Genomic DNA, 27,465 nt, shown 5'->3' with positions numbered 1-27,465 from the left:
CGACGACCCCTTCTGCCTCATGGAAGGCTGCCGCCAAGCACTGCTGTTTTGAGTAGCAAAAGGAGGAGGCACAAATGCTAAACTGGCCCCAAAAACAGTTCTTGTGTTGAGCACTATAATTTAGGCAATGCTGCAAAACTTTTGTACCAGGATGACTAGTTTCAAAACTGCTGGTTGATTAAATATACATATACATATAGATATCGATATAAAAATTACTAAGTCAACATTTGCTGTTTTCAATGTGAAAACGATAAAATGTAATTCTGAATAATTGTGCATTTGCCATAGGGTCCTCGTTAAAGGGACCATAAAAATAATTTTGTAATAAAAAAACTCTCATTTTTAAGTTTAGTATTGCCCTCAAGTTCAAAAGTTTGGAGCAAATGTACTGAGTAAGCAGGACTGGAATCTGTTCCTGCCAGGGATCTGGAAGCCTTAAATTTAGTGATCCCTGATGGCAGGCCCAGGGAACCTGACAGCCACTCACTAGCTTTGCACTGTTAACAGTATAGGGTTCAGCAGCGCACGCTGACCCGTGACACAATCAGCACTGAAGACTGAGGCAGCCCAGCAGGGACCGGGGCCTCCGCCTCTTGTGTCGCTGGTGGCCGATGCTGCGGCAGCTGGCCAACTCCCTGCACAGAGCTCTGGGGGGGCACAGAGGTGCTGGGGCTCTGCCTTCTCTTGAGCTACCAGACAAAGCAACTGGCGGGGGGTGGGGGTCTAGGGCCTGGGGACCACTGAGCACCAAGGCTGAGGGTGATCCAGGAGCAGACCTTCTACTCGGCTGGAGGTGGGACGGAGGAAGGAATGGGCATTTCAGTGATGTAGAAGTTAGCTGTGCAGGAAGGAAAAGTGCGTTTAAGGTAGCTTAAAAACAGGTGAAGACCAAACTGCCACTGAGGGGAGGAAGAATGAAGATTGCTTCCTCCACCTGCCCCACGGGCCAGCCATGCTCCTTGGATTCTGTGGGTTAACATTCATGCTTTGTGATGCGAGTCTGCTCGTGAAGAAACAGGAACATACTTCTCCTGGTTCTGGCAGGTACACAATTTTCTCGGCAAAGTTCTTTTTTGCCAAGTTCAGTTTTATTTGGTTGCTGTTCTGAACCGTTGTCACCGGAATTCATAGATGGGTGCACTGTGTTCAGGAACATGGGTTAGATTGAGGGACTGATACCTGCAAGGGGGAGGAGACAGAAATGGGAGGTAGTCATCTAATGCACCCTGAGCAAAGGACGTTAGTAACGCCTCAAAAACCAGAGCACCCGACAAGTCACATACTTGGACTGAAATGCACATTCATTTTCTATTTCTCAAGTTGAACCTAGTTTGATTTCATTCATTCTTTCTTTTTTTTGGTTAATCCCCCTGAACCATGCACAAGATGAATGTTTTTTTTTTCATTCTGCTCTAATCATGAAGTTAACTATGGTATGTTTTATAAAAAGGAGACCTCCATAAGCTCTGGGAGAAGATGTAGACCCACGCCCAAGCCCTAACCTCACCTGCTGCTCTGCCCTCTTCTGCTGTAGCATGTAATGCCAGGCTGTCATATCCTAAGAACTTTATGGCTAGCATAGGCATAAACTGATTCTCATGGTATCTAAAGAAAGCGTAGAAAAATTAATTTCACTACTGCCTTAAACTGTATTTTACCTTTCATTTAAATTTTCTCACTTTCCTAGGTACAGTATTAAGCTTGGAAAACATTAGTGATATCTGAGGTGTTTGCCTCCCCTGTTGGCAGGTGCTCCAGGGAGTCATGCAGAGGGAGGAGAAATAGAAGCAGACAATCTGCACGCTGGGATGACAACCTCCGGCACATTTAGAGTCAATGTCTAACATGTTGGCTCTCCCCTACTTGTTTCACATAGGAGTGTGGAAGAACGTAGGAAAAAGCGGCTTATTTCTTACCAGAAACAAATTATCAGGAAAGAAATATGCATTAGGCAAAAAAAATGCGAATTAGAACTACAATGAAATACTGCTTCACATCCACTAGGGTAGCTATAATTATAGAGACATGATAACAAGTGCCAGGGAGGATGTGGAGAAACTGGAACCCTCATACACGCTGGGAGGAATGCAAAATGGTGCAGCTGCTGTGGGAAACAGTTTGGCAGTTCCTCATAAAGTTAAATATAGCAACACTGTATGACCTAGCAATTTCACTCCTAGGTATATGTCCAAGCAATTGAAAGCAGGAACTCAGATATACCCATGTTCACAGCAGCATTATTCACAAGAGCTAAACAATGGAAGCAATCTAAGTGTCCACTAAATAATGAATGGATAAATAAAATGTTGTATATACCGGCCAGGCACGGTGGCTCACACCTGTAATCCCAGCACTTTGGGAGGCCGAGGTGGGCGGATCACCTGAGGTCAGGAGTTCGAGACAGGCCTGGCCAACATGGTGAAACCCCGTCTCTACTAAAAATACAAAACTTAGCCAGACGTGTTGGCAGGTGCCTGTAATCCTAGCTACTCGGGAGGCTGAGGCAGGAGAATTGCTTGAACCCGGGAGGCAGAGGTTGCAGTGAGCCGAGATCATGCCACTGAACTCCAGCCTGGGGGACAAGAGCAAGACTTTGTCTCAAAAAAAAAGTTGTATATACCTATAATGGAAAATTAATTGGCAATAAAAAAGTTCTGATACATGGTACAACATGGATGAACCTTCAAAGCATTATGCTAAGTGAAAAAAGCCAGAAGCAAGGGCCATATTTCGTAGGATTCCATTTATATAAAATACCCAGAATAGGCAAATCTATACACATGTAAAAGAAAGACTAGTGGTTGCCCAGGGCTCAGAGGGGATAAGGAGTCTGGGATAATGGCTAAGAGTATGGGGTTTCCTCTTATGGTGATGAAAATGTTCTAAAATTGATAGACAACTCTATTAATATACGAAAGATCACTGACTTGTACACTTTTTTTTTGAGATGCAGTCTCACTCTGTCGCCCAGGCTGGAGTGCAGTGGTGCAATCTTGGCCCACTGCAACCTCCGCCTCTGAGGTTCAAGCAATTCTCCTGCCTCAGCCTCCTGAGTAGCTGGGACCACAGGTGCGTGCCACCACGCCTGGCTAATTTTTGTATTTTTAGTAGAGACAGGGTTTCACCATATTGGCCAGGCTGGTGTCGAACTCCTGACCTCGTGATCTGCCCACCTCGGCCTCCCAAAGTGCTGGGATTACAGGCGTGAGCTACTGTGCCCGGACCAAAGCTGTTATTTATTTATTTATTTATTTATTTATTTATTTATTTATTTATTTATTTTTGAGATGGTGTGTTGCTCTGTCACCCAGGCTGGAGTGCAATGGCCTGATCTCGGCTCACTGCAAGCTCCACCTCCTAGGTTCACGCCATTCTCCTGCCTCAGACTCCCAAGTAGCTGGGACTACAGGTGCCTGTCACCAGGCCCGGCTAATTTTTTGTTTTTTAGTAGAGACAGGGTTTCACCGTGTTAGCCAGGATGGTCTCGATCTCCTGACCTCGTGATCCACCTGCCTCGGCCTCCCAAAGTGCTGGGATTACAGGCGTGAGCCACTGCGCCCGGCCAGCTGTTATTTTTAAAAAGGATTATAAAAAGCTTTACAAACTTGCATGAAAACCATTACTGAAAGCCTAAAAATCGTGGCTACAGGGCTGGCATTTACTTGCAGATATAATTTCGTTACCACTGAACAAGGAGTCTAGGGTAGGATCACTTCACATATAACAAAGTGTGAAATACTGGAAAGGAAAGAAAGAATTTTTGCCTTCAGAGAGGAAATCAGGCATTTTATCATCTGGTTTGCCCTCCGGGGACAGCAAGGTGCTTAAAAAGCAGCAAGGAGGCAGGAGAATCCCTCAAAAGGTGGCAAAAGTTAGCATTTAGGCAGAGTTCAGTCCTTTACTGTTGGTGACACACTGGGCAGGACTGTCCACTCACAGGCCCCCAGGTCACGAGCCTTAAATCAAGTGCATGTCGGACCAACTCTAAGGAATGCAGCCACAAAATTTAAAAAGCTGCTGACAGCAAAATTCACATTGTCCAGTGGATCAATTCACATTTTAGTTACTAATTCAATTAGCAAGGATTAAATAAAAACCAACAAGATTGAGATAAACATTGCCAAAAATACAGTATTGCTTAACAGTGCTTAGAAATGAGTTCTTTCACCCATACTTCATTTTCATCTCATTTACTCTGCTCTGTGCATAGGGATAAGGCCTTATTATGAGCAACTGAGATCACTGCAATAAGCTCTCAGCATCCAAATAAAGCACAGAATCTATACAGAGACAGGCTAAGATGTTGCTTTTGGGTTTGATGAGCCAAGGGAGAGCCAGCTGGGCAGCAAGCCCTCCCCGTGGCCTCTGTCCTCAGGAGTCCTCACCATTCTGAACTCCTATGGTAGTAGTAGCCCTCTATGGAGGCTGCTGACTTCTGAAAGCAGATGTAGTAGAACCCGGCAAAAGAAGCACCACTGATGTCTTTGATCGTGTGATCTGGGACCAGAAACTGTTCCTGCACACAGATGAAGAGGGTCAGTAACAGACAGCATTCTCTGACCACCCACGGGGTCTCCCTGTTAAGCATCAGGGGGTTCTAAGGACCACTCGAGAAAAATATACGTTCTTATAGTCTAACCTAGACTTGCTGGGTGATGGCAGGCCCGTGGGGTCTCAGCCTGACTTCTGAAAAGCGCCCATGTGCTCCTGGAGTATTCTATATACTAAAGTGACAAACTGTGTCTTGAGCTCACTAGGATCAGCAATTCAGAGAAGGACCATGGTCGAAACATCTAATACATAAATCAATACCTACTCACCTGCCTGTCTGCCTGCCTTTGTATCTTTCAGAGACCACAGACAATCAACCTGGGAAGAGCTAAGTTTCTGCTCCAGTTCTCAGAACTGTCACCAGATGCTTGACAACATCTAGAACAGTGAGTCGCTTCTGTAGGTCTGTGGACCATTCTGAGTGCAGAGCAGTTGCCAGTAGCCCCTGTGACACCCCCTCCAAGAGCCTGACGCCTTGTAAAAAGCAGTCAGAACGGTACTGTTCTTTACCAGGGACCTTAGGAGAGAGGCAAGCTTGCCACCTCTGCTGGAGCTGAAAGCTGGAAACCCAGGTCCTGGCACCTACTTTCCCAGAGAGATGAGGTCAGAAGCTCCAGGGCCTCGGGTGGTCTACTAAAGGACCACAGATGAGCCACCCTGAGACATTCTTTGGAGGCAAAACAAGTCCATTGCTTTTTAAACAAATTTAAGACACTCTCCCATTCCTTATTCAACTTCTAAAATTGTGGCTTTTAAAATTAATTTTAAAATTCAGGTCGGGTGTGGTGGCTCAAGCCTGTAATCCCAACACTTTGGGAGGCTGAGGTGGGTGGATCACCTGAGGTCAGGAGTTCAAGACCAGCCTGGCCAATATGGCGAAAACCCGTCTCTACTAAAAATACAAAAAATGAGCAGGGCATGGTGGCAGGCACCTGTAATCCCAGCTACTTGGGAGGCTGAAGCAGGAGAATTGCTTGAACACGGGAGGGGGAGGTTGTAGTGAACCGAGACTGCACCATTGCATTCCAGCCTGGGCAACAGAGTGAGACTGTCTCAAAAAACAAACAAACAAACAAACAAAAAATTAGCCAGGCATGGTGGTGCGCACTTGTAGTCCCAGCTACTCGGGAGGCGGAGGCAGGAGAATTGCTTGAACCTGGGAGATGGAGGTTGCAGTGAGCCAAGACTGTGCCACTGCACTCCAGCCTGGGCAAGAGAGATTCCGTCTCAAAACAAACAAAATAAAAGTCAAACAATAAACTTCCTTTAACAGGTTGTTTAGCTGACATGTTTCCCACTAGATGGCAAGCTCATGGGCATACTGCTCCCTGTTTACTCTCTGCATCTGGCAACCTACTGGAAGAGTGGTGATCCCCACTTCGAATCTGACCTCTGACCTGACTGCCTTGGCCTCCAAATGTGGGATTACAGGCTGACCACCCCATTCATTTTTTTTTTTTTTTTTTGCCAGGCTGGAGTGCAGTGGCGTGATCTCGACTCACTGCAACTTCCGTCTTCCAGGTTCAAGTGATTCCCCTGCCTCAGCCTCCCGAGTAGCTGGGACTACAGGGGCACGCCAACATGCCCGGCTAATTTTTTGTATTTTTTAATAGAGATGGGGTTTCACCATGTTGGCCAGGATGGTCTCGATCTCTTGACCTCATGATCTGCCTGCCTCAGCCTCCCAAAGAGCTGGGATTACAGGTGTGATCCACTGCGCCCGGCCAATACCCACTTCTTAAAGTGGTTAGCTATGCAAAGTAAAGACCGGGAAAGTCAACTCAAAATGATTCATCTTTATGAAAGCTGGCAAGATTTCAAGATAAAACAACTTTTTCCCTACAGACTGGGGACTAGGGGTTGATATGTTCTCAAAGTTATTTAACAAACTGCCTTCCTGATTTTGCTATTCTGGGGCTGTAAATATCACGTTATCAAAGCAGGGAGCACAAATGACCTCGCAGCTAAAAGCCAATCCATCAAGTCAGTCAGGTGGGGCTCTCTGAGGTCTGCTGAGTCAAAAACCCGTGTCCCATTCCTGGTCCCTCATTTCCTGAGCTGGAGGGAAGTAGAGGAGGTGAGACTTTCCTGAGTTCTGGGAAAAGGATGTGGTGGAGGGGACCTGGCCCACGGACGGTGTTTAAGCCCGTAGAGGGACCTGGGTACAACTGATGACTAAGTTCAAAGGAAGTTTGGCTCTGCCTTGAATCCACAGAACACTTGGAGTGATTCAAGTTGGGGGTTCAACAAGATTCTTGGGTGGGAGAAAGGAAAGGGAGAAGACAACGTTAGAGGTGGCCACCTAGGCCCGAATCCACTTGCTACCCACCAAAAGCACAGCGAGGAGGAGCTGTCTGGGACATTAGCAGTTAACCAGTGCGTGCCCTGGATCTGTGCCTACTTTTTATAGGTGTGCAAAGACCCTGCCATGAAGACTTTGCCATGACAACCAGCTGTGACGAGCACTGGACATGGGGAGCCCTTGGTTAGAGTGGATATGTAGGTGCAGCACAGGGCCTGGCTTTCTGGGAGTCTGGAGGGCCACCTGGTGGGACCTTACCTTCCACCTCATGAAGACATAGTCTCCATTCTTCAGCTCTTCATAATCAAAGTCATCTGAGTTAAATGATTTTGCATACTGATAAAAAGCCAGAAACTTGCCCTGAAAGCAGAAAAGAGAGTGTGCCGATTGACTGAGAGAAGGAGAGGCTGCTCTCAGAACTATGCTTATGTGCCCAGGTAAACTCACCTTCCCAAGGCATGACAGCTGGGGACACAGCTCCCAAAAGGGCAGCTAAGGCCAAGTAACAGATGGGGCCCTATGGTCACCCCAGTGAATGCAGACTCAACCCTGGGGCAGATACCTGGACTCCAGCTGAGGCCCCACTGCCCTACACCTGCCTTGTTAACATGGCTGAGGAATAGGCCAAAGGATGGGAATGGTGAACAGACAGACAAACAGATGAAAGCTAAGAACAATTAATGAGAAGACCTCTGCAAGTAAATCCTAAGTGGCAAAAAGAGCCATGCAGAACAGCTTAGAAACAGCATGCCCAGCCTCAGAGAAGAGGGCTTTGTGAAGCTTGTGTCTCTGTATGATCTAGGGGCTTGGGCCAGCTCGCTAAGTAGACACTAGAAACACGTGATAGCCTTGTCGTTTGGTATCTGTGAGGGATTGGTTCCAGGACCCCCATGAATACCAAAATCTGCAGATGCTTAAGTCCCAGATATAAAACAGTGCAGTATTTGCAGATAACCTACACACATCCTCCCCTATACTTCACAGCATCTCTAGATTACTTATAATACCTAATTCAATGTAAATACTAAGTGAATAGTGGTTATACTGTATTGTTCAGGGAAAAATATCAAGAACAAAAAATTTATACATCCGCTGGGTGTGGTGGCTCACGCCTGTAATCCCAGCACTTTGGGAGGCCAAGGCGGGCAGATCACAAGGTCAGGAGATCAAGACCATCCTGGCTAACATGATGAAACCCCGTCTCTACTAAAAACACGAAAAAATTAGCTGGGTGTGGTGGTGGGCGCCTGTAGTCCCAGCTACTTGGGAGGCTGAGGAGGAGAATGGTGTGAACCCGGGAGGCGGAGCTTGCAGTGAGCCGAGATTGTGCCACTGCACTCCAGCCTGGGCAACAGAGTGAGACTCTGTCTCAAAAAAAAAAAAAAAAAAAAAATCTATACATCATCAGTACAGATGCAATTTTTTTTTTTCAAATATTTTCAAACTGTGGCTGGTTGAATCCACAGATACAGAACCCACATATATGGAGGGCTGACTCTACATTTACAACAGGAGATTAGGAATAGGTTACAAAACTGTATCTTATGATCCCATTTTTTAAAAAAAGACAAAAAACAAGTATACACTGTATACCCAAAAGAGATTCAGGAAGAGGTTAACAGCTATTTTAGTTTTAGGTGTTGCCACAGATAACTCTTTTTCCTCCAGCTTTTCTATTTTTTCAAATATTTTTAAATAAGCATGTATTAATTTGATAAGAAAACATCTTAAAAAAATCAACATACAGAGATATTAAGTCATAGATTTTGTCACATAGATTTATTTTATTATTATTTTTTGAGACAAAGTCTTGCTCTTGTTGCTCAGGCTGGAGTGCAATGGCATGATCTCAGCTCACTGCGACCTCCGCCTCCCAGGTTCAAGTGACTCTCCTGCCTCAGCCTCCCTAATAGCTGGGATTACAGGTGTGTGCCACCATGCCTGGCTAATTTTTATATTTTTGGTAGAGATGGGGTTTCACCATGTTGGCCAGGCTGTTCTCAAACTCCTGACCTCAGGTGATCCATCTGCCTTGGCCTCCCAAAGTGCTGGCATTACAGGCGTGAGCCACCACTCCTGGTGTCACATAGACATTTTTATCCTATGTAGACTGAATATATGGAATCTTGACTTTATAGTACCACTACGATAGCAACTTAAATACCACTCAGGAAAATCTGAGGATGCAATACAATATCTCTGATTCTAGTTTATATGAAAAAATGACAGCCTAGGTGAAGTGTATTAGAAATTGTAAATCTCAGACAAACCCAGGTGCAGTACAGAGCTCCAAGAGTCCCATGTGGGAACCTGGGAGTCCTCCATGAGTGGTGAAAGTTAGGGGAAATGCTGAGTACTACAAAAGCAGCCACAAACTGCTGGAGGAGGAGGCACTCCATAGGTTCAGCTCCCTGGCTCAACCACACCTCACATGCCAGTACCAAGGGTGGCCTTCTTAGTTCCTCTCTCACCCAAAATGTTTCAGTCCAGTCTAGCAGAGTCTGCAGACCCAGATATCTTCCAATGTTCTAATGGAAGTCAATGGGAAAATTCAGAGTTGCCTTCCAAGTATTTAATTTGTAGTCAACCTAGCCTAAAACTGAGTGTCACTGGGCCTCAGACTTTGCTTTTTGCAGGAGCAATATGAAACGGAAAATAGGGTTGAATGGGAGAGAGGCTGTGGTTTACTATAAGGAAGAACCTTCTACTCTGGGGCTGTACAGGAGAGGAAGGAGCCATCTCGTGAGGCAGCAAGCCATGCAGGAAGAGCCTAGCCCTGGGCAAGGGTGGGCGCAGATGGTACCAGGGAGCCCTTCCAACTCCACCTGCTGGTGCCCAGCACCTGCATACACCACTTGGGCTTCCCCAACCTTCTGGATACTCAGGTCTTGTGCATTCTCTTGTATCACAGAGAGACACAGATGACTGTCTAGTTTTTAGTGTCCATTTGCTACAACAATCAAAATGTATAGAATTCAAAAAACGCTTTAAAAAGCTCAAGTTTAAATTTAAATTTAACTGAACCTCAGTATTTCATAGATCTCCTTTTTTTACTCAAGTAAAAAACAGCTTGGGGCTGGGCATGGTGGCTCACGCCTGTAATCCCAGCACTTTGGGAGGCCAAGGCAGGTGATTACTTGAGCCCTGGAGTTCAAGACCAGCCTGGCCAACATGGTGAAACCTTGTCTCTACTAAAAATACAAAAATTAGCCAGGCGCGGTGGCGCACGTCCGTAATCCCAGCTACTTGAGAGGCTGAGAGATGAGAATCACTTGAATCTGGGAGGCGGGGGTTGCAGTGAGCAGAGATTGCAGTGAGCCGAGATTACGCCACTGCACTCCAGCCTGGGTGACAGAGTGAGACTCTGTCTCAAAACAAAACCAAACAAAACAGAACAAAACAAAACAAAAACCCCATAAAAGAAAAACCAAAAAAAACAGGTTGGGTGCAGTGGCTCACACCTATAATCCCAGCACTTTGGGAGGCCAAGGCAGGAGGATCACTTAAGACCAGGAGTTCAAGACCAGCCTGGGTAATACAGTGAGACTCTGTCTCTGCAAAAATAAAAGAAAATGAGCTAGGTGTGGTGGCATGTGCCTGTAGTTCTAGCTACTCAGGGTGCGGAGGTGGGAGGATTACTTGAGCCCAGGAGGCTGAGGCTACAGTGAGCTATAATCATGCCATTGCACTCCAGCATGGACGACAGAGCAAGATCCCAACTCTAAAAAAATTTTTTTAAAATAAAATAAAAAAATAAAAAACATTAGTAAGCAAAGCAACTGATCTCTAGTGAGGTGAACTCAAGACAAGGGTCTGCGGGAGTTCTCTCCACAGACTGCTGTGCCAGAACCAGGGGAGAGTTTAGATATCCAGGTGTGGGAGGCAATGGGAAGAACGAGTTTTAGAATCTTCGCTACTGACACAGCCATTTCTGGTTGGTTTATGGAGGGTAAACCCATTGAATTTCTTCAGTGTTAAACAAAAATTCACCATCACCATGGTCAACTAAAGCAAAAGGCTATTAGACAGGTTGAGAAACTGATTTTTTTTTTTTTTTTTTTTTTTTTTGAGATGGAGTCTCGCTCTGTTGCTCAGGCTGGAGCACAGTGGCACGATCTTGGCTCACTGCAAGCTCCGCCTCCTGGGTTCACGCCATTCTCCTGCCTCAGCCTCCAGAGTAGCTGGGACTACAGGCACCCACCACCACGCCCAGCTAATTTTTTGTATTTTTAGGAGAGACGGGGTTTCACCGTGTTAGCCAGGATGGTCTCGATCTCCTGACCTCGTGATCGGCGCGCCTCGGCCTCCCAAAGTGCTGGGATTACAGGCGCGAGCCAACGCGCCCATCTGAGAAACTGATTTTTGAAGACACGGTACTTACATGACAACAAATGAAAAGATCCCAGGACACTAACTCTGACTTGTCTTGAAGCATTCACTACCGCTGAGTGAGAATGCTCTACACTTGACAGTTAAAAAGGGGGCAGCAGGATTTATAGTGGTGTACTTAAGACAAGACTATACTTGTCTGTCAGGAGCCAGGATAAAAAGAAATGATGTGGCTCTGCCCTGATAAGCCAGCGGGAGGGCAGATTCCCACAACATCATCTCCATCTCATGCCAGCCCCGAAGCCGGAGGTCATCATTGCACGTTTCACAGGGTTTTCCCTAAGCAGAGGTGATTTGAAAGGAACAGTGGACAGAAGATGGACAAACAGGTGAGAAGGATAGGGGGACACTGTTAAGATTCTGACAGCTGAGCAGAGTTCTGGCTAGAACTCTGGGGTTGCTATCATCAGACAACCATTTGCTATTTAAGCAGCAGGACAGATCGTATTTAAACTCTCCTCATAAGGAAGATGGAACAACTGAGGTTTGTGTGCAGTGCAACCTTTTTTTACTTGGCTGCAAAGCCCCAGTAATCCTCAATAAGGGACAAGGTCTGTGGCTCCCAGCATTTCTTCAATTCTCTAGCAGCCCCTGGATGACCCAGCGCAGATCAGATTTACTCACCCAGTGTTTCCGATCAACATCTTCATCTGCATCCCACTTGCGAGTTAAGAAAGGGTGTTTTTTGCTGATTATTTCTCCTTCAAAGAAGGTTGTAAGGGTTGGATACTCCTATGGTAAAAATCCAAATATCAAAATAAGATGTTGACTGAGAGTTTTTAACCTTTTTAACAAAGGAAGAATCAACTTCGCTTTAACTTCTTTCCAGTACCTAGACACTGCTACCTGATAATCCAAACCAGAGTTAGATCCAGCCAGTTTGCCAACAGGCTGTGGCAATGGACCTGAATCTAAATCACCCAGAGAATGAAGGGTTTCCTGGATTTTGCCAGCAGCAGACAGCCCTTCTTTGACTTCAACTGTTACATGCTAGTCTCTTAGAAAATAATTTGGATGTTTCCACAAATAAATTTTGAGTATTCTAGCATACAAAGCAGATCATAACTTAGTAGGTTTTACTTTCCAAGGTTAGACCCAAAGAGGCTCCAAAATCACTGTGTTTACCACTAAGGCTCCCTCAAGCCACTGGTTCTCCAACTGGCTCAGTCATTTGTCCCTTTTACACCAATTCTCCAAGGTTCCAGGGTGGATTTTGGGGTAGAATACTTTTTTATTTTTCCTGAGACAGAGTCTTGCTCTGTCGCCCAGGCTGGAGTACAGTGGCACAATTTCAGCTCACTGCAACCTCCTCCCACACCTTGGGTTTAAGTGGTTCTCCTACCTCAGCCTCCCGAGTAGTTGGGATTACAGGTGGCCACCACCACGCCCAGCTAATGTTTGTATTTTTAGTAGAGATGGGGTTTGGCCATGTTGGCCAGGCTGGTCTCGAACTCCTGACCTCAGGTGATCCACCCGCCTTGGCCTCCCGAAGTACTAGGACTACAGGTGTGAGCCACCACACCCAGCCTAGAATACCTTTTATTTTGGCTGGGCACGGTGGCTCATGCCTGTAATCCCAGCACTTTGGGAAGCCGAGGTGGGAGGATCACCTGAGGTCAGGAGTTCAAGACCAACCTGACCAACATGGAGAAACCTCATCTCTACTAAAAATGCAAAATTAGCCAGGTGTGGTGGCACATGCCTGTAATCCCAGCTACTGAGGAGGCTGAGGCAGGAGATTGCTTGAACCTGGAGGCGGAGTTTGCAGTGAGCCGAGATCACACCATTGCACTCCAGCCTGGGCAATAAGAGTGAAACTCTGTCTCAAAAAATGTAAATACTTTTTTTCAGTGTTCTACATGTTCAGAGAAACTTCTAGTAATGAACTATACAAATGGTCCCTGAAGGTAGTCTTAGAATACCTTGATATATAGGGATACATTTAATTCTGTCACATGAACCAAGAACAACTTATATGAGGAAAAACATATGAACTAAGAACAATTTATATGAGGAAAAACATATGTAAATCGTGTCTGAATGTAAAAACCACGCCGTTGAAAATGTAAACAAGAAGCCACGTGCTGGCTTGGGTGCTTTGTTAATTGCTCTTTGTTCATGCATTAATAAGTAGGCACCAATGATTTTAAAAAAGATTAATAAGACAAAAAGTTAACACCGTAAAAAGTCTACAATTTCTCTGCATTTGTAGAAACCAACCAACCACCCACCTCTCAGGCTACCTTGCCAAGCCCCTGGTGTCTGCCAGGAGCACGGTTATGAGCGTCACTGGCCTGGCAAACCACAGATTACAGTCCTAACGTCGAGAACTGCAGAGGGCCCACGTTTTTCCTTCAGATCAGATGTAAGCCCCTCTTATTCTGCGTCAAACACCTCATTCTGATGGCTTTGCCACATCTACCAACCTGGCCTGCATGTAGTGCAGGACCTTCCTGAGAGAGGCTGCCACAGTAAAAGCCACCCGCGCAGAGGCTCCCAGGAAACAGAACATCACCACCACTGCAGGTGACTCAGGAGGCCTGCTTTAGGATGACACCGTGGAGGGGATCTGTTTCCTGAACAGTGAACTTAAAATATGATAAATCTAACACTGCCCCAAACCCACAACCCCCCTATCCTAACACTGTTGCTGGATTCATCACATAAATATTTAAATACATAGACTGAAAAAATGAGAGAGGAGAAATTTTCCTAAATGTAAACCTAATTTTTAAGGTATAAGCTAACTTTTTTTTGGTGGGGACAGAGTCTCACTCTGTTGCCCAGGCTGGAATGCAGTGGCGCGATCTCGGCTCACTGCAACCTCTGCCTCCCGGGTTCAGGTGATTCTCCTGCCTCAACCTCCCGAGTAGCTGGGATTACAGGTGCATGCCACCAGGCCTGTCTAATTTTTTATATTTTTAGTAGAGACAGGTTTCACGGTGTTAGCCAGGATGGTCTTGATCTCCTGACCTCGTGATCCACCTGCCTCAGCCTCCCAAAGTGCTGGGATTACAGGCGTGAGCCACCACACCCAGCCGGTATAAACTAACTTTTAATTATAATCTGTTCTAGGGAAGACTACTAAGGAAAAAATTTCTCAATAAATCAGCACTTGCATTTGAGATTTTAAACTAGAAGCTATTTTTTTTTTTTTTTTGAGATGGAGTCTCGCTCTGTCGCCCAGGCTGGAGTGCAGTGGTACGACCTTGGCTCACTGCAACCTCTGCCTCCCGGGTTCAAGCAATTCTCTGTCTCAGCCTCCCGAGCAGCTGGGATTACAGGTACCCACCACCACGCCTGGCTAATTTTTATATTTGTAGTAGAGATGGGGTTTCACCATCTTGGCCAGGCTGGTCTTGAACTCCTGACCTCGTGATCCACCCGCCTCAGCCTCCCAAAGTGCTGGGATTACAGGCATGAGCCAACTAGAAACTGTTTATATTATTTTTCTGAGTTTCAAGCTTTAATCTTTTTTCTGAAGTTCCTTGAAAGGGATAGGATGAAATGATAAAGAGGTTTTAATACAAGGCCAAGCCTGGTGGCTCACACCTGTAATGCCAGCACTCTAGGGGGCCAAGGCAGGAGGATCACTTGAGCCTAGGAGATCAAGACCAGCTTAGGCAACATAGTAAGACCCGGTCTCTATTTTTAAAAAAGGGAGGGGTGGGGAGGAGGTCCTAATATGATTAAAACACGGTTTAAATCACTAGTTTTCCTAATGAATAATTCTGCATTGACTTCTTTGTAAACATACTTTAGGCAGTATATCAGGGTGACCACAGAGTACCCTCAAACTTTGAGAATTAAATAAAATAAATACCTAATAAATGAGATTCAGTGTGTACAGAAGTCACCGAAAAGATAAAATATTCTCAGAGCAGGAACAGGAAATTCAAGCACTTTATTACAGCCCAATGAGGGGTAATTTATAGAGCTTACGAAAAACCATGTCAGAAGAAAGGATATCGAGAAATGAGTAAGAGAGGCAGCAAAAGCAGGAGTGGGCATCCCGTGGTGGGTCTGGCTGTTGTCAGACATTTAAGTCCCCCAAATAAAGCTCTCATTGATTCCAGGCTCACCCAAAACTGTCTGGTGATGGGTACCATGACTTTCCATGTAGACCTGTCTTCTGAGGGATTAACATTCAATTGGCCGATAAGTCAACAGGAACTTCTGGAACATACAGGAATCTCATTCTGTGACAAAAACTGGCACTTTTGTTTTTGTGAGTTTTGGTAGGTGTGACCTGTCTCCCTAGTTAAGCACAAGTCTAACATAACTTCAGCTGGAGCTTCCAACCCTTCCAAACCCAAGTAATGAGTAAGTGGGGGGCCTGCCCATGGCCCCCAAAGGCTGGGCTCCCAGGTACCCCCTGAAAGCTGCTGGGTTCCCCGGAAAGGTCGCCTCTCTTGACTGACGGATGGCTCAAAAGTGCAAAAGGAATGTTATTTCATATTTGTTCTTTACATGTCTAGAATTTCACTTCCAGAAGGCATAAAAACAAACTTTAAAGCTCTGTTTTGCAATGTGGCAATTCCTCAAAGAGCTAAAAACGGGAACTATCATTCGACCCAGCAATCCCATTATTGGGTATATACCCAGAGGAATACAAATCATTCTACTATAAAGACACATGCATGCAAATGTTCACTGTAGCACTATTCACAATAGTAAAAAGTGGGTCAACCTAAATGCCCATCAATGACAGATTGGATAAAGAAAACATGGTATATATACACCAAGGAATACTATGCAGCCATAAAAAGAAATGAGATCATGTCTTTGTCATGATCTTTGTCACACCCATTGTGTGAACATGGGTAGAGCTAGAGGCCATTATCCTTAGCAAACTAATGCAGGAACAGAAAACCAAATACCGCCCTTTTAAGTAGGAGCTAAATGATGACAACTCACGGGCTCAAAAAAGGAAACAACAGGCTCACGCCTGTAATCCCAGCACTTTGGGAGGCTGAGGCAGGCAAATCACCTGAGGTCAAGAGTTAGAGACCAGCCTAGCCAACATGGTGAAACCCCATCTCCACCAAAAGTACAAAAAAAATTTAGCCTGGTGTGGTGGTACATGCTACCTGGGAAGCTGAGCAGGAGAACTGCTTGAACCTGGGAGGCAGAGGTTGCAGTGAGCAGATATTGCACCACTGCACTCAAGCCTGGGCAACAGAGCGAGACTTCATCTCAAAAAAAAAAAGAAAGGAAGAACAGACAATGGGGCCTACTTGAGGGTAGAGGGTGGGAGAAGGGAGAGGAGCAGAAAAAATAATCAGTACTAGGCTTAGTACCTGGATGACAAAATAATCTCCACAACAGTTATATAGGTAAACCGTGACATAAGTTTATCTATATATCAAACCTGCACATGTACACCCCAGCCTAAAATAAAAATTAAAAAAAAAAAAAAAGCTGTGCTTGTTTGTGAATGTGAGGTAGCTAAGAGGCCATTTATCTCCTTTTTTTTTTTTTTTTTTTTGACACTTATCTCCTTTTTTTTTTTGACACGAAGTCTCACTCTGTTGCCCAGGTTGGAGTCCAATGGCATGATCTGAACTCACTACAAACTCTGCCTCCTGGGCTCAAGCAATTCTCCTGCCTCAGCCTCCTGAGTAGCTGGGATTACAGGTGCCCGCCACCACGTCCAGCTAATTTTTGTATTTTTAGTAGCGATGGGGTTTCACCATGTTGTCCAAGCTGGTCTCGAACTCCTGACCTCAGGGGATCCACCTGTCTCAGCCTCCCAAAGTGCTGGGATTACAGGTGTGAGCCACCATGCCTGGCCTAACTCCATTTTAGTAGATACTTTTCCATATTGTATACGTGAGGAAGGCAACTACTATGACTAAAACCCAAATTATAGTTTAATTAAAATAAATTAAAAATTTGATATTTTTGCCAGGCACGGTGGCTCATGCCTGTAATCCCAGCACTTTGGGAGGCCAAGGTGGGTGGTTTATCTGAGGTCAGGAGTTCAAGACCAGCCTGGCCAACATGGTAAAACCCCATTTCTACTAAAAATACAAAAATTAGCCAGGTGTGGTGGCACATGCCTGTAATTCCAGCTACTCGGGAGGCTGAGGCATGGGAATTGCTTGAACCTGGGAGGTGGAGGTTGCAGTGAGCTGAGATCACACAATTGCACTCCAGCCTGGGTGACAGAGCAAGACTCTGCCTCAAAAAAAAAAAAAAAATAAATAAACATAAAAAATTGATATTTTAACAAATATAAATGGAAAAGAAAAAAACCCAAATACAGGTACAAAATTTATTCAAAGATTCATCGTAGTTTTCTGCATTTTACTATTATCTACAGCAACCATATACTAGACTTATAATTTTAAAAGTTATCAGGCTGGGTGCGGTGGCTCACGCCTGTAATCTCAACACTTTGGGAGGCCAAGGAGGGTGGACACTTGAGGTCAGGAGTTCGAGACCAGCCTGGCCAACATGACGAAACCCTGTCTCTACTAAAATTTAAAAAGTTAGTTGGGCAGGGTGGCACATGCCTGTAATCCCAGCTACTCCAGAGGCTGAGGCAGGAGAATCGCTTGAACTTGGGAGGCAGAGGTTGTGGTAAGGTGAGATCACACCGCTGCACTCCAGCCTGGGTGACCGAGACTCTGTCTCAAAAAAAAAAAAAGTTATCGGCCGGGCGCAGTGGCTCACACATGTAATCCCAGCACTATGGGAAGCCGAGACGGGCGGATCATGAGGTCAGGAGATCGAGACCATCCTGACTAACACGGTGAAACCCCGTCTCTACTAAAAATACAAAAAAATTAGCCGGGTGTGGTGGCGGGCACCTGTAGTCACAGCTACTTGGGAGGCTGAGGCAGGAGAACGAAGTGAACCCAGGAGGTGGAGCTTGCAGTGAGCCTAGATAGCACCACTGCACTCCAGCCTGGGTGACTGAGCGAGACTCCATCTCAAAAAAAAAAAAAAAAAAAGTTAACACATAGTTGCACAACTTTGTGAATACACTAAAAACCAATGAACTGTATACTTTAAATGGGTGAAATGTATGGTACGTGAATATATCTCAATAAAGCTACTAAAAAACATTATTTAAAAAGAATTCTTCTACATCTAAGGCCTGAGCAGGACTTGCTTTAACTCAACACCCCTGCAGCAGCATAACGTGGTCTATTTATTGCTCGACCAGGAACAGGCAACTCTGGGGAGGGTATGTGCTCATCGAGGCCACGCCATCTGCAGAGGTTCTGTTAAGAGCCTAGGGCTCCCCTTGGGTTAGCCCCCAGTGAAGGGCCATTGTCAGTGCCCCCTCCTCAAAGGAGGCTGACTGCTGCTCTCGACTCACAGGGGCTTCCTAAAGGAAGGGCTACTTGCTCCCGATGGAGAGCTCAATGCCATTAGCATTTCTGTATACTTCTTCAAGATTTCGAATGCTACTTACCATTTCTGTGCAGCTTCTTATCACCCAAATGACCGGTTTTGGAGTCACTGTTAACATTCCAATGCCTTAACACACTTGCTGGTTTCCTTACGAAATTCAGTGTTTATGTTCTGCACCCAGTTAAGTAATGTATTTGGCTACCTGAGAGTTGAGCATATTCTGTTTTAGTATCTTTTCTCCTACCACAAACCCAAAGACTGGAATCCTGTATTTTGCTATCACTTCTGCTCCTACTTGATTTGATACAATTCTCGAGTTAAAGAAGAAATACCTTTAGTCTCAACAACAAACTTCATAGGAGATTCTTAATCAGTTAAGCTTCTAATAGAAAAGCAGGAGAACCAGACAGGAACCAGGAGCCAGAAACTTGTCTTAAGACTGAGGCTCATCAGGACTTTACAAGAGAATCACATATTAGTATCATATTCGAGTCTGTCATTTTCTCTAATATTCTTTCCTTACCCCCAGAACAAGTCTATTGATTGTCTTAGACAGAGCAGGGATTTTTTTTTTTGAGACAAAGTTTCACTCTTGTTGCCCAGGCTGGAGTGCAATGGTGCAATCTTGGCACACTGCAACCTCTGCCTCCCAGGTTCAAGCGATCCTCCTGCCTCAGCCTCCTGAGTAGCTGGGATTATAGGTGCCTGCCAACATACCCAGCTAATTTTTGTATTTTTAGTAAAGACGGGGTTTCACCATGTTGACCAGGCTGGTCTTGAACTCCTGACCTCAGGTGATCCATCCACCTCGGCCTCCCAAAGTGCTGGGATTACAGGTGTGAGCCACCACGCCTGACCCCGACTTTTTTTTTTTTAAAGAGAGAGGATCTTCTTAGGTTGCCCAGGCTGGAGTGCAGTGGCTATTCACAGGCATGATCACAGCACACTGCTGCCTTCAAATCCTTGCCTCAAGCGATCCTCCAGCCTCAGTCTTCCGAGTAGCTAGGACTACAGGCACACACCACCATGCCTGGCTAATTTATTAAAAATTATTTGTAGCGACAAGGTCTTGCTATGCTGTCCAGGCTGGTCTTGAATTCCTGGCCCCAAGTGATCCTCCTGCTTTGACCTCCCAAAATGTTGGGATTACAGGTGTGAGCCACAGCACCCAGCTTGGAGCAGGAATTTTTAATTCTCAACTTCACAGATGAGGACACTGAAAGAAGTTAAAGGTCACAGATGCAGGAAGGGGCAGAAGAAGAATGCCACCCCAGCTCCTTTCCACTGCCCCATCCAGCAGAGCACTCTGTCCAAATACTGCTGGGTCATCAGACCATGAGAGCTGACAAAGGCCAGAGGTCCCTGCAGCTAGGTCCAGCCTGGGCATTCCCAGCATTCGGAGGGCCAGTCCAGCTACCTCCTTCCACTTCCTGTTTCCTTGCTAATGGAAAAGAAAGGATGCTCCTCCTTGCTTTCTAAAGTCCCAGGCATTCTGAGGTTTAAAAAGTTGGTTCAAAGAAAATAAAATACTCTGCACAGCAGGTACTTCTGCTGGAAACTAGATGGTCACTTCCCTTTTTTTTTTTTGAGACAGGGTCTTGCTCTGTTGCCCAGGTTGGAGTGCAGTGATGTGATCTTGGCTCTCTGCAACCTCTGCCTCTCTGGTTCAAGTGATTCTCTGTGCCTCAGCCTCCCAAGTAGCTGGAACTACAGGTCCGTGCCACCACACCCAGCTAATTCTTTTGTTTTTTTTTTTTGTATGTTTAGTAGAGATGGGGTTTCACCATGTTGGCCAGGCTGGTCTCCCTACCTCAAGTGATCTGCACGCCTCAGGCTCCCAAAGTGTTGCGATTACAGGCATGAGCCACCGTGACCAGCCAGTAACTTTTCATTGTTCCAATGAACTAAGAGGTTTAAAGAACTTAAAAGCTCATTTTTTATAGGACTGATGCTTATCTCAGAAACTGTTAAACTTATGATGAGGGTGGTAGCTATATTCTTATTATTTTTTCCCCCAAAAAGGGTTAAAAATAAAATCAATAGTGTTGGTTGTGACAATTGTGATGTACTTATAAACTTCTCTTTAAAAGATTTGTGAATCTGTACACTTCTCAACAGGACACACTGAAACTGCCTGTTTTATGTTCCCTATACAGTAGCAATGCTCAGGAGTAGTCTGCTTTAACTAGGCCTCAAGGAGTTGAGACCACCTGCCCTTAACCCTAATGAGCCTGTAGAGCACACCACAGACTTTCTAGTGCTGGTTCGTGTGAGCAAGTGCTTACCTCAGTAAGGCCTTTAATCTTCAAGTACCCACAAAGGTAAGAGTTCCCCGTGTCCACGTGCTGAAAAGAAAGGATACACAGCCTGTCACAAATAGATAAACTTACGGCCGGGCGCGGTGGCTCACGCTTGTAATCCCAGCACTTTGGGAGGCCGAGGCGGGCGGATCACGAGGTCAGGAGATCGAGACCACGGTGAAACCCCGTCTCTACTAAAAAATACAAAAAATTAGCTGGGCGTGGTGGCGGGCGCCTGTAGTCCCAGCTACTCGGAGAGGCTGAGGCAGGAGAATGGCGTGAACCCGGGAGGCAGAGCTTGCAGTGAGCCGAGATTGCGCCACTGCACTCTAGCCTGGGCGACAGAGTGAGACTCCGTCTCAAAAAAAAAAAAAAAAAAAGATAAACTTCCTAGGGGACATGCAGGAGGGTACTCTGCAAATCCTGTGAGGCCAGACTGGTGGTCAGTGAATACCCAGCGCAGCCCAAGGCTCACCCAGTCTCTGGAATCTTGATAAGTTCTCCCCACACACATGCCTGTTCTGCCAAAGCAAACTGATCCCAAGACCCTCTCAACTTTCTTCAGCTGAATATCATGAGACTGAAGTGCCTTTCTGAAATGGGGTGCCCACTCAAATTCATTTTCTGTACTATCTTCAACACACGTCTCCCGGTCATCTAGAGACCTTGAGCATTGCTGGGCACAGGGCCTCTGTCTCTGCCTGTACACATGGTGTCATCCCTAACCTCAGGCTTGACTTTCTTTCTAATGTCTTTCAAGCCTTTTTCTATTTCTGTGTTGCTCAATCATTGGTCTAGGAGGTCTGCTCCTCTTCTTGTTTTCACACTAAACATTATCCTGCATTCTCTCTTTATGAAATGGGCAGACTGTTCAGAAATGGCATCTCATAAAGACTTATGTGGTATAAACTTCAGTTATGAACCAAAATACCAACCCAAAATCTGACTATATTGTGAATGTCCACTCTGTGCATTTTATATATGGATGCTGTGTTTCTTAATGAAAAGAGTCAGGAGCCTAAAATAAATAGAAATAACAGGCATAGTAGACTTTGAGGTTTAGCAGTCACCAATTACTGGTTGCTGAGACACTGCCGGATGCCTACCCAACAACCAATTTCCTCCTTTTTCACGCTGCCAGGGCCCAGTTTTTGCTCCGGTACCTACCTACCACATAAGACTTCGTCAACCTGATGGATCTAAGGCACACAGGTGTCCCTATCCCCTTGCAAGTCATGTATTTAGGGGTGAGTGACCCATTTCTGGCCCATCAGATGTGTAAGTCTCCTGGGTGCATCTGTGAAAAATCCCTGGTTTTTGAAGAGGCGCATGAGGAAGAAATGGCTTTTCTGTCCCCTGGTGGTGGCAGTATCTGCATGGAGTGTCCAGTCCTGGGGCAGACATCTAGACCACAGGGGAGAAATAGGCCAGGAAATGCTGAGGATGGTAGTACAGAAAGATGGAAAAAACTGGGCCCATCGTAGGCCTCTGAATTAACCAACCTGAAGCCACGTCACCTCAAAATTTCTGATGTGAGATTTCACCCAAATCTATACAGAATCATTCTGGATAGGGAGTTTCAGATTTCATGACAGTTGGATTCACTTTCAAGGTAAATCCTTGAATTAAAGCAAACCAAGTACAAGGGTACCTGTGGTACATTGAGATTTTAATGTTAAGTGAGGTCTTATTTCAATAAATTAGAATAGTTTTGTGGCATTTATCAGATTTGTGAACTTGATTACTTCCAATTATACCATAAATCAAACACTAAGCCATGCTTAAAAACTGTAATGAACTTAGTCAACCAGATGATGTCAGCACCAAAGCAAATGAACTTCAATGAAGCCAAAGTGCCTTCACAGTTTGGTGCTGGTGACAAAGGTATTCCCTATGAAAACTGCCAAAGCATTTTAAATATCCTCATCTGCTGACCTTGGCATTGTACATTATCTAAAACAGCTAATCCACACTAACATGGTTCAGCAAAGAACTTTTATTAAAGGACACATAATTCTAACCTGAGTCTTTAAATTTCATGTATGCAATTCCCATTGAATTCAATATAGTTTGGGGTTTCACAGCTGCTGAAAAGTGTATCAGGTGGCAAGGATACTTGCTAATAAGATTAAAAATTAAAATGTAAATTGGCTAACATTTTGCATGGATTATCACATGCTCAAGAATCAGAATTTCAGCTTGGCCTCCATTCAACCAAGTGTTTCTCTACTCTGCCCATATTGATCTTGATAATGGTTGGTGAACTCAAATACACCACAACGCATACAGCTTTGTCAAACGGCAGGCGAGCATCTCAAGAAAGATAACAGGGCACATGTTTAGCAAGAAGGTCTCACAGCACAGCTGTGTCCAACGGCTGTTCTTTTAAATATTCCTTTCACAGCGACCAGGGCTCTCTTCTACTGCTGGCTTCTTAGATGGCAGAGGAGGAAAGAGGAGTCACAGTAAGTGTGGGGTGGAGAGGAGACCCAGTCAGAAACTCACAAAGGTTTGAGGAACTCTTTAAACTAAAATCACAGAAAAGAAAGTACTCCAAAACAACAACAACAAAAACACATGAAAAGATGCACAACATCACAGTCATTATAGAAATTCAAATCAAGACTACAGTGAGAGACCACTTCAAAAACACTAGGATGGCTACAACAAAAAAGATGAACAGTGAGTGTTGGCGAGGATGTGGAGAAACTGGAACCCTCACCCACTGCTGGTGGAAATGTAAAACAATGCAGGGGCGGTTTCTCAAAATGTTAAAACAGAGTTACCATGTGACCCAGCAATTGCACTCCCAGGTAGTTATCTACTGAAGTGAAATATACATCCACATAAAAACTTGTACATAAATGTTCATAGCAGTATTATTCATAGTAGCCAAAAGAGGAAACAACCCAAATGTCCATCAACTGATCACTGGATAAACAAAATGTTGTATATCCGTTCAATAGACAATTGTTACAATGAACAATGCAACAATAAAAAGGAATATAAGTGCTGATATATATTACCATATGGATGAACCTTGAGGACATTATGCTAAGTGAAAGAAGCCAATCTCAAAGGGACAAATACTATATGATTATACGAAATGTCCAGAATAGACAAACAACAACAAAAATAGATAAGCAGTTGCCTAGGATTGGAGGGGGGGTTATGGCTAAGGGTTACAAGGTTTCCTTTTGGGGGGGATGAAAATATTCTAAAATTAGGTTGTGTTGGTGGTTAAACAACTGTGAATATACTAAAAACTATTGAATTGTACACCTTAAATAAGTGAATTGTATCTAAATAAAGATACAAAAAGAAAGAAAGAAAACAAAACAAAAGAAACAAAAAGAAGCTGAGTTATAAAAGTCAGAAGTATTTTAAGTCTAAGAAGGCTGTGTCTGTGAAACTAGTCCTGGCTGAAAAACCAGATGATGGGGCAATTCACATGCCACTGACTAGTCGTGATGATGACCAAGCAGCTCACCAATCCAGATGTAGGGCAGCATTCATTGGCATGACCACCACCCCCACCATCAGACATCCTACTCAAGTGGCTCCCAGCCATCCACCAGGTTTCTGCTCTGGGCTGCCTGAGACCTATCAGCCCTGCCCCAACTCAACCACCGCTTCCCCTGGTTCATGATTCTCCTTCTGAAAGGAGCTCAGAAGTGATACCCTAATGACAGAAGGGAGCAGCAGTTGCTGCAGTAGCCAAAGCAGATTCCCCTTTGACGCCTGGCTATCCTGCCAGTTGTCCCCTACTACATCAGAAACCATCAAACTGAACAACAGGGACAAATCCAAGATCATCCCAAACGTGACCCACCCAGGGATCTCACCTCCAGAATTCTATGACTACGTGCAAAACAAACAGAAAAACCCCTGTATCTTCATACTCGACTCTCACATTTTAAGAAAAAGAGAAGAGGATCACCACATTAGGCACAGAGTTATGAAGACAAAAATATTTCAGCCACAATCATATTTCCATTATAATATAGCGGCTCATGATAGAACTTTACAGCCCAAAGATATGATTAACATGACGATGCTGTTTCAAGTAAGCAGAGAAAACGATTTATTCCCACAAAGCAGTATGAGAATAAAAGAGTGATGAGTGATCTGCAGTTAGCAGAAAGAAAAGGCACCCCCATTGTCTTTTGGATGGGAGACCTACTCTTCAGAAGTGAAACTAAGATTTTTTTTTTTTTTTTTTTTGAGACGGAGTCTTGCTCTGTCACCCAGGCTGGAGTGCAGTGGCGCGATCTCGGCTCACTGCAAGCTCCGCCTCCTGGGTTCACGCCATTCTCCTGCCTCAGCCTCTCCGAGTTAGCTGGGACTACAGGCGCCCGCCACCACGCCCGGCTAATTTTTTGTATTTTTAGTAGAGACGGGGTTTCACCGTGGTCTCGATCTCCTGACCTCGTGATCCGCCCGCCTCGGCCTCCCAAAGTGCTGGGATTACAAGCGTGAGCCACCGCGCCCGGCTAAGATTTGTTTTAAATGACCAAAAGGAGAGCTTGAGGAACAGATATACTGCACATTCCACCCTAACACCCCAGGGGCGGTGCGGGGGGGCGGGGCAGTGGGGCAGCACACAGTGCCTTTCAGAGGGACAGGTGTTTGGAGGGGCTTCTGGGAACAGCCTGGCAGACGAGGTGTCAGACTAAGGAAAAAAGGGCAAAGGGAAGGGGAAAGGGTCCTTAGGCAGGCAGGGGTAGGTATAGAGGAGGAAGAGTTTCGTGGGGAGGGGAGATAAAAGAGTATTCACCCCTGCCACTCCATTTCAGCTGGCAAAAAGTGTCAAGCCTGAGAGGAGTGAGGTGTGGGAAAGGCCCAGACAAGTGAAGCTGTACTTCCGACGCTGATCAGGGACTGGCAGCAGGTATTCAGGAAACCAGGTCAAATGGCGGGAGGCGACTGGACATGAACTAAAATTGGGTGAGTTAGATTTCCCAGTACATGGGTACCAGAGACTAAGAGGAAGCCCTGTGCCTGTGTAGAGAAAAGTTAAGAACAGGAAAGAGGGTCCCCTGGAACCAGGATCGAGCAAGATGAAGGTATGGGGTGGGGAAGTCTGGATAGAGGCCAGGAAGACTGGGAAAAGACCGCAAATGGTCCCACAGCAGGGGCAGGAGGCCTGGGGGTGGAGAAGCTGGAAGGAGCTGAGTGCCTGGACCATGAAGAGACAGAAGCAGTGAGTGGAACAGGGTACCCAGGAGGCAACATCCCAGCAGACTGTGAGCACTCAGGGAGTGAGCGCCTGGTCTTGAGGTGAGGCCAGGGCCTGACCAATCAGTTGTGGGTTAGGTGCTCCCCCGTCTGGGGGTCTGATGAAGCCCTCCTAAGGAGATCTCAGGAGGAGGAAGACCCCAAGGTCTGCGGATTCCTGGAACTGAGGAAGGAGCAGGAGGGCATGTCTCAGGTCTGAGAGAATCTGACGTGGGCCCAGACACGGGGAGGGTCCCGAGTCTGGTGAAACCAATGGAGAGTTCTTCAGGGTCTGAAAAGGGCTGGTGGCAGTCCCTGATCTAGGGACGACAGGTCATGGGGAGGAAGGACCCAGGCCTTCCCCGAGTCATGAGGGGCTTCCGGATCCCAGACGGGCCGGTCACGGGCTTCAAGTCTGGGAGTGTTCGGGGTCCGCCAGGAGCCGGTCACGACGGGCTCTGGGTCTGAAGGGGCAGGTCAGGGCTGGGGCTCGGAGAGTGTGAGACACAGGCTGGGCAGGTCCCGGGTGGGAAGCGCCGGGTGCAGGAGGCCCCGGCGGCGAGGGCCTGTTCCGCGGCTGCGAGCTCGAGGAGCCGAGGCGGGCACGGCCCGTGAGCGCCGCGAGGAGGCCCTCGGGCCCCGGCCCGGCCCGGCGCTCACCTGCAGCACCACCTCTACGTCGTACGAGTTCCCCTTGCTCTTCTGGTGGCCGCGGAACTTGGAGCCGCTGTAGAGCAGGCTGGTGGCCACGCCGGGCTGCTGGGTGTTGATGGGCGGCGGCGGGATGAGGGAGGCCGCGGAGGCAGCGGAGGCACCGGCCGGCGGGGGACACTCGGTGCGGACCGGCATCGCTGGGTCCCCCGGAGCCAGGGCTGGGGGGAGTGGGAGAGCAACCGCCGCCGCCGCGCGGGAGCCGAGGAGGGTGGCGGGGAGGGAGAGGCCGGGGCGCGCACGCGCGGGGTGGGGGCGGGAGGGGCGACCACCCGCCCGCTGCCTGCGGACCAAGCGCTCCGGCCGCCACCGGGACCCAGGGACCTGCAAGCAGGGCCTCCCAGTCCTGAGCTGGGTCCCCCTCCCGACTTGCCCTCGCGCACACATACACACACACAGACACTCACAGACACACACACACACACGCACACACACACACAAACACACACCCCGCCCCTTCCGATTGGCTCAGGCGAGCCTGGGGGGCGGGAGGAGGCTCACGCGGCGCTTCCGCCCATTGGCGGGAGGAGAAAACACGTGGCGCGGTGCGCGAGCGGCCCGCTGGGTCTTGTAGTCTCCTCGCCGAGGCGCGGCGTGGAGGGGGCGGGGCGAGGTGCGTTTGTGATG

At 46.5% G+C, this 27,465-nt stretch overlaps 1 protein-coding gene across 3 annotated transcripts; it reads right to left on the bottom strand.

Moving 5' to 3' along the window:
- Window positions 1–1,038: 1,038 nt before the first annotated feature.
- Window positions 1,039–27,415, bottom strand: GID4 (GID complex subunit 4 homolog). 3 transcript variants are annotated; one of them, XR_009210086.1, is made up of 7 exons: window positions 26,788–27,415; window positions 20,896–20,955; window positions 11,870–11,977; window positions 7,115–7,216; window positions 4,389–4,519; window positions 1,511–1,608; window positions 1,039–1,182 (listed from the first exon to the last, which is right to left on the bottom strand). XR_009210086.1 is itself a non-coding variant. In XM_032176886.2 (6 exons), the coding sequence occupies exons 1-6, from the start codon at window positions 27,223–27,225 to the stop codon at window positions 1,119–1,121; spliced, it is 903 nt and encodes a 300-aa protein (XP_032032777.1). In that variant the 5' UTR covers window positions 27,226–27,415; the 3' UTR covers window positions 1,039–1,118. The 3 variants fall into 3 exon arrangements, 2 of the variants coding, with proteins under 2 accessions (XP_032032777.1, XP_058284965.1); XM_032176886.2 differs by lacking the exon at window positions 1,511–1,608; XM_058428982.1 differs by lacking the exons at window positions 1,039–1,182; window positions 1,511–1,608; window positions 4,389–4,519; window positions 7,115–7,216 and adding an exon at window positions 8,617–9,384.
- Between the last annotated feature and the right edge of the window lie 50 nt (window positions 27,416–27,465).

The sequence above is a fragment of the Hylobates moloch genome, unplaced genomic scaffold, assembly GCF_009828535.3.
Source record: "Hylobates moloch isolate HMO894 unplaced genomic scaffold, HMol_V3 SCAFFOLD_15, whole genome shotgun sequence".
Classification (NCBI taxonomy): Eukaryota; Metazoa; Chordata; class Mammalia; order Primates; family Hylobatidae; genus Hylobates; species Hylobates moloch.
Note: the sequence above shows the minus strand (reverse complement) of the source record. Positions and strands in the feature narration are given on the sequence as shown.